This window comes from Gekko japonicus, unplaced genomic scaffold, assembly GCF_001447785.1.
Source record: "Gekko japonicus isolate JY-2015 unplaced genomic scaffold, Gekko_japonicus_V1.1 scaffold650, whole genome shotgun sequence".
Lineage (NCBI taxonomy): Eukaryota > Metazoa > Chordata > Lepidosauria > Squamata > Gekkonidae > Gekko > Gekko japonicus.
Window position 1 is genome coordinate 578,722 of NW_015164684.1, and position 7,115 is coordinate 585,836.

At 41.2% G+C, this 7,115-nt stretch overlaps 1 protein-coding gene across 1 annotated transcript in view; it reads left to right on the top strand.

The window, feature by feature from the left end:
• The window catches only part of PRKAA1 (protein kinase, AMP-activated, alpha 1 catalytic subunit), a 33,616-nt gene extending 26,769 nt beyond the window's left edge, over positions 1-6,847 (top strand). Inside the window, exons 7-9 of the mRNA XM_015409334.1 lie at positions 685-1,168; positions 1,312-1,438; positions 2,654-6,847. Of these exons, the coding sequence (XP_015264820.1) occupies positions 685-1,168; positions 1,312-1,438; positions 2,654-2,898 (856 nt within the window). The 3' untranslated portion in view covers positions 2,899-6,847. The remainder of the gene's footprint in view (positions 1-684; positions 1,169-1,311; positions 1,439-2,653) is intronic.
• The last annotated feature ends 268 nt before the right edge of the window (positions 6,848-7,115 follow it).

Sequence of the window (7,115 nt, forward strand, 5' to 3'; positions counted from 1 at the left end):
TGCAGCCCTTCCATGCACTCATGTGTTCTAGGGGACCCCTGATCCTTGGGAGTGAGATTTCAGGGCAGTCGTGGGGTTGTAGCCCTGCTGTTTGCTCTCAGTTTGTTGGACCCAGTATGATTATACTGGATATTTTTACATTGGTTTTTATTGCTTTGAATACTTTTTGGCAGGGAAGTGATTAACACCGGTAATAGGTTAAGTATATAAATGTTACAGATTGAAGAGAACCTATTCAGTCCAGCAACTCTCCCCACTAATGCAGAAATATTCCTCCTTACACTGGAGTGAACTACTGCTATCAGTAGAGCGAAGATATTGAATGTTACCCAGAGTGTGGTCGTATTCCCAACCATACTTTTAGCCATTAGGAGGAATTTATATTGGAGGTAAAATGTCCTTAAGGCTCAGGAAAATAAAATAATTTTTTGGAGCCAAGGAACAGTGGGCCTGGAAGAGGTAGAACAAAGGAGGTATATTTATCTCCTGAGATGGTAACTGTGGTACAGCTATTGCAGTGTTCATTTGTGAATCAAATTCCATTTATAAAGGGAGAACAAAGTTCCTAAGCCGCTGCTTTAGTCTAATCTAAGTGAATCTATGTTCATAGTAATTGTGCAGTTTTTCTAGATAATTTTTTCTTGTAGATCTAGCTTTTAAAATGTATCCCCCTCTCATATTTAGGGAACATGAATGGTTTAAGCAAGATCTCCCCAAGTACCTCTTCCCCGAAGATCCATCTTACAGTTCAACAATGATCGACGACGAAGCCTTAAAAGAGGTCTGCGAAAAATTTGAATGCACAGAGGAGGAAGTGCTAAGCTGCTTATATAACCGGAATCACCAGGATCCTTTAGCGGTGGCCTATCACCTCATCATAGATAACAGAAGAATAATGAACGAAGCAAAAGACTTCTATCTGGCAACAAGCCCGCCAGATTCTTTTCTTGATGATCATTTCTCTCGTCCCCATCCTGAAAGAGTGCCATTTTTAGTAGCCGAAGCACCAAGGCCGCGCCACACGCTGGATGAGCTAAACCCACAGAAGTCCAAACACCAAGGGGTCAGGAGAGCTAAGTGGCATTTGGGAATCCGGAGTCAAAGTCGTCCTAATGATATTATGGCAGAAGTTTGCCGAGCAATCAAGCAGTTGGATTATGAGTGGAAGGTGAGATCTATGTGCTTTTCTTTTTACAGACTATTTAAACATGCACGCCATGAATATTTGACTCAGACGCTTGCAAATTAATGCAGTCAGGGTCTCTTAATAAAAATATAGAGTGAGAATTAACTTTCAGCTGTGTTTCCTAGGTTGTAAATCCATACTATTTGCGTGTTCGACGGAAAAATCCAGTGACTGGCACATATTCCAAAATGAGCCTGCAGTTGTACCAGGTGGACAGTAGGACGTATCTACTGGACTTTCGCAGCATTGATGGTATGGGAAAGGAGGACAAATACAGTCTTCGTTTTTTAAACTGATTATTGGAAAATTGGCCTTTTAGTTTTGCAGAGGGATTTAAAAACCTTTAAAATCTTCATGGCGTTCATTTTCCCCTCAGACCTGTGAAGTAAATTGCTGTTTGGCAACTCTTACAGATGTGCAGCCTCAGTGCACAGTGAAGTTGATGATAATAATTTCAAGACAGACAAAAGGAAATAAAAACACCGCCTCGTGACCCCGGGACCTAAAGAGGCCAAGCTTGCTGCCACAAGGGCCAGGTCCTTTTCGGTGGCGGCTCCTACCTGGTGGAATGAGCTCCCGGAGGAGATCAGGACCCTGCGGGACCTTTTACAGTTCCGCAGGGCCTGCAAGACGGAGCTCTTCCGCCAGGCTTTTGAGTAGGAGCCGCTGCCGCCACTATTACCACCATCGTGTACTGCAGAGCAGTGGTGTCGGGGTGGGCTGATTAGCCAACTGGGACATCTCGGCCTATGGCACCCCCCCTTTCTGTTGACCTCACTGTGATATATAATAATGAGTGAGTATTTTAACTACCGATGCATCCTGTAAGATTGAATTGTGTTTTAAGTGGCTAACTGTGTAATTTTATCGCACTTTGGGTGCCTAAATTGTTTTAATGTGTTATATTTTATTGCACTGTTGTGCCTGTGTAAGCCGCCCTGAGCCCGCATGCGGGGAGGGCGGGGTATAAATGAAATAAAATATATAAATAAATACTAAAAGCAATACATCAAATTCTCCCCCCCCCTCCAGATGCACTGGCTATTATCTTTTAAAAAACCCCATCATGATGGCTAAATAGAGCTCCATGTTTAGCAGCTGTATGTCCACAGAATCCGAGGTGTCAGAGGTCAACAGGAAATGGCCCACATTTTTGTGTCCAGCTTGAGACTTCCCAAAAGGCTTTAGGCTGGCCACAATTGGGAACAGATGGACCTTTTCTAACCTGGCAGGAAATTCTTATTGCCCATAATAATGGATAAGACCACCCAGTTAGCAGCTAAGATAGGGTCAAGTTGAGGCCAAAATGACCACCCTTTATCCACTGTACTAAACTAGCTCAGCCTGGTTCCCATAATAACCCAACAGTTCTTGGCATTGTGACCAATGCTTCTCTCTGATTGTTTCCCATTGTATCACCCCTGTCTTTTAAAATTATTCTCGTCTTTTTTTTTTTTTTTGCCCTAGATGAAATTACTGAAGGAAAGTCCGGGACCACCACTCCACAGAGGTCAGGCTCTGTGACTAACTACAGATCTTGTCAGAAGGATTCGGACACTGAGGCTCAAGGAAAATCCTCTGATATGTCTCTTACCTCATCGGTGACCTCTTCCCTCGACTCTTCTGCAGCTGAGTTAACCCCGAGATCAGGGAGCCACACGATAGAATTTTTTGAGATGTGTGCAAATCTAATTAAAATCCTTGCACAATGATTTGTAAGATTGGTTTAATTTTTTTTACAGCAATAAGCATGCCTAAAGGAAAAAAAAATCGTAGTCAAATGCTTCCAATTATAATCGAATACAGTTAACTTGGCTCTGAGATGACTAGCCACATTGCAATTTGCACAGAAATTGAATACACAAAAAGCAGTCTAGACCTCATAATGCAATGAAGCAAATTGTGATTAGACCTCTGAGTTTGGTACAGGTGCAAGAAACTTTACAGGCGTTTTGAGTAGAGTTCATGTTTTCATTGTGTACACATTAGGGACTTCATGGAGTATTACAACTGACCAGAAATATCTCTTTTTTGTAGTTTATGTTGCTGATTATATATTCCTGTTACAGTATAAATGGTCACTGGGTAGATTGGTCCAGTGGTCACTTGGTCCATGCCACGGGTGACTGTCTTGATCTCATCCTTCAGTAGCATCTTGCTCTATCAGTATACGTGTTCTTCTTGTCAAACAGCAGTTGAGACCGCTGGCACATCTAAGTATTTGGCAGGGGCGCAATTAGCTTGAGTGGAAAAAGTCTGGTGTGAGACCCTGCCTTGCTTTGCACCAGTGAAGAGGTTGGAAAGTCCAAAGTCAAGTCAGTGTCCAAAGACACTACTTGAATTTTCCATCAGGCATAGAAGTGAAAGCTGTGTAAGTCCTAACTAAATACAACCACAAACAGTATTGGGTTCAGTAGTAAGGTGGGGATGTAGAATTGGACCCAAGGGCAACTCTAGACTTGCTTTCCTTCCAACTACAGCCATGGGTCAAAGTATTTCTGAGACTGAGCAGAGTTTCAGAAGGACTTGGTGGCATAGGGGTGAACCGTTCAAGGGAGAGAGTCAAAAATGTCTTTGGAGAGCAACAAGCCCCTTCTTTGAGCTTGAGCAGGGGCTTCAGCTGGGAGCTGTATGCAGGCAAAGAAAAACACTTCCCAGCTTCTGGTGCAAGAGATGTATAAAGATCAAGCCATACTGGATAAGAATCACTACTGTGTAGATTCCATTTGTTATAGTGGTAGCCTAGGCAGCAGCTTCTTGCATGCTACTGTAAGATGTGGTTCCTGTGCTGTGCCTGAACCCAATGAGCACGCGGATTGGTGCATGCCATTCTGAAATCTGGCACTGAGAATTATCAGTGGCTCCTGCTTTTTTTATGCATCTCACAGCTTTTTGGCAGATTTAGGGGGTGGTTTTGGCCTTGCCTATGCATAATCACTTTTTTTACATCACTTTTTGATACTGAATTAAGCTTTTTCTTTCTTTCAAGAAACAAGATGTTAGACTTGATTTAGTTTTCAAGTTTGCAACAGCCCCTTAAATAAAAATAAATGAGCAGGCTTAACCACTAGCCACCTGCTTGGGGGATTTTTAAATTTGGCAAGTTTTACTCCAGGGAAGGCTTGACTTTTTAAAAAGTAAGTTAAAAATAGAGAAGAAAATGCAGACAGAAATAAGTGTTTTCTGGCAGTCTGGCCTGGTGCACACGTCGCATGCAACCACAGCCAGTGCTAACCTTGGTTTGCTGCCTTAACCTTGGCTGAGCCCCCAAATGTACAATAAAACTGCAATTTCAGGATGTCCCCTGCCCCCAGAGGCCTGCTTTTACCTTGTGAGTGTAAATGTGTGGAAAACTGGCTTAACTGTGGTTTACTTGGTGTAGCTATAGCGCCTAACTGATGCAAATCCTTATCAGTCTATGACTTCATGTTCTTGTTTATAGCCATCCTTAATCCTCCTTTGGTGGGGGGTTAGACAGTCTCAAAACCTCATGGTTAAAGAAAGCAAACCATTGTTTAGTGCCACATCTGCAGAGGGTGTATTGCTTGTGCAGATGCCATACCGCACAACATTTTTAATCTCAGCTTTGGAAGTTGGCAGCGTTTTAGTTTCAAAATATTCATAAAGAGTGCATTGATAAGCCCTTAGATCTAGATGTGAAGTATCTCTTTATATCACTGGACAGTTGTATCCATGGAACTTTTAAAAAGTTCCAGAAACTGGTACTGTTGTACATCTCTCATGTTTGAGAGTGGGTCTGCGGTGAAAGAGGTTCTGCTGGCAGTGGGACAGCAGGTGCAAAACAGTGAGTTGCAGTGATCCAGTGTCCAGTGATCTAGATCTGCTGAGTGTGTTGACATCTACCGCTTCAATATGCAGTGAGCTGAAAGAGACGTGTAGCTACTTACGCCCAGATCTGCTGCTTAAATTTAGGGCTTGCACTGGATTCTTGTTGGTGTCAGAATTAATAGAAGTTGGGCCTTACGCATTCTGTAGGAACTCAAATCCCACAGCGGCTTTTAGAATCACTGGTTTCTCATATACATTCAGAGGTCTGCTTATGTTAACACTTTTCGCAGCTCTTCAAACCACAATAATGTTACTTTCCAGAATGCAACATCTTTAAAATGTAGTTTGAAATAGCAGTCTTTAATGTGTACTTCATATGGAAAGTGTATGTGTATCTGTGTGAGAGAGACAAGAAAGGGGGGGAAGTGTGTTTTAAAGAAAACGTTAAGTATGTAGTACTGCTCTGATAACCATAATAAAAAATTTTCTTACGGTGGGGGGATGGGGACCATGTCATAGTCCTATCTTTTAGTTTTTAAAAAGCATTGTTATGTCTAGTTCTTGCTGCACCTGTTCAATAATTGTTATTTTTTTTTAGTTATGCTGTGTTTAATTTTGAAATTGTTACTATTGCACTTGGCAAATGGCATAAAACGCACACTTTTAAAAATTGCTGGGTAGTCTCCTAGGAAAGTGTTCAGTGTTACACAAGCTCTATCTTTGGCACACATTACTGGACACAAGCTGTAAGTGCTATTGCTGCACATGGCCTGTTAGTTTTTAGGTGGCCCGCGGCTGGATTGTATATGCTTTTACTCTAAAGTAAGTCCCATGGAGTTCAGTACGGGACTACATAAGCCTTGAAGGGTTTGCCATGAGCCCCTCTTGAGAATACTGAAAAGCGGGCACCAGCAGCACTTGCTGGATTGTGTCTAGTGTTGTCTGTTTGGAAAATGTCATGGTACAACTGATATTAATCTTATGGATCTATGTATCTATATATGCTCGGTCCTTTTGTTCTTAAAGCAACCAGGCTTTAACTTTACTTTGGTATATAGATGTTAAACTACATGGCAGGAAGGTACTGTGTGCCTGTTCTTAAATGGAGTCAGTTTTAATTTTTTAAAATTGCTTTCGGCCATCAAATGTTCCCTTTTTTATTGAGTTTTTAAAATATTTTTTCATAGCAGGGGCTGTCCAATGTGTGGCGTTCAAGCAAAAAAAAATAATCACTTTTTCATAACTTTTTTACACTTACAAGAAATATTAAGGTTGGAATGATTTTTTTTTACCAGACCTTTATACGGTCTTGTAGTGGAGGCTTAAAATTGAATTTTTTTAGTATTACATTAGAACATGGCAGTAGATGGTCACATAGCCAGAGTTTTTGTACGGAATTGTTAAGAAAAAGGGCTTGCTTAACTGCATCTTCAAAAGCTTAAAAAAAAATCAAAGGGAGTATTGTGTAACTAGCCAAGTACCTTTTGAAAAGTAGTATTTCTTCAAGTTTGTCCCAGTGGCAAATCCCTTTGAATGATTTGTTTTGTTATGATTCGTAACCGGCTAGGGCAGTTAATCTGTCCGCGTGCAATGTATTTGGACACTGGTAAGAAGGTAGAAGTCCATCTTTGTGGTGCAATACTTCCAAGACCAACTTTCAGATACGTTCCAGCATATTAAGCGTTTCAGTACAAGCTTTTGAGAGACTTAACTTTGTCAATCAATTTACCATTCTGTAGCTTAAGAAACTGATGACCACCTTCTCTTACAAACAAGATGTGCCTACTTCTATTGCGGATTTTTTTTTTTGGCAATACTGAATGAAAAACTGCTTGTGATAGCTGTATGACTTGTTACTTTTAACAAACATTAAATTGTATGCAAATAACATCTGTGTAATGGTCTTCTGTGTACAAAGCGACCTGCCTTCTATCATTTGTGTGTACAACTTGATAATTCCTGAGGAAAGCTTCTAAATGTATTCAGATTTAGAATAACAAAGTTCATCAGAAGCTTACCAAGGGTCCTTCTAAAATTCTCACCAGCAGGCGAGCTTTTCCTGCACATATGAAACTGCCGTAATACTGAGAAAGAGGTTTATCTGCCGTGACTGACAGTACATCTTCAGCATTTGGGGCAA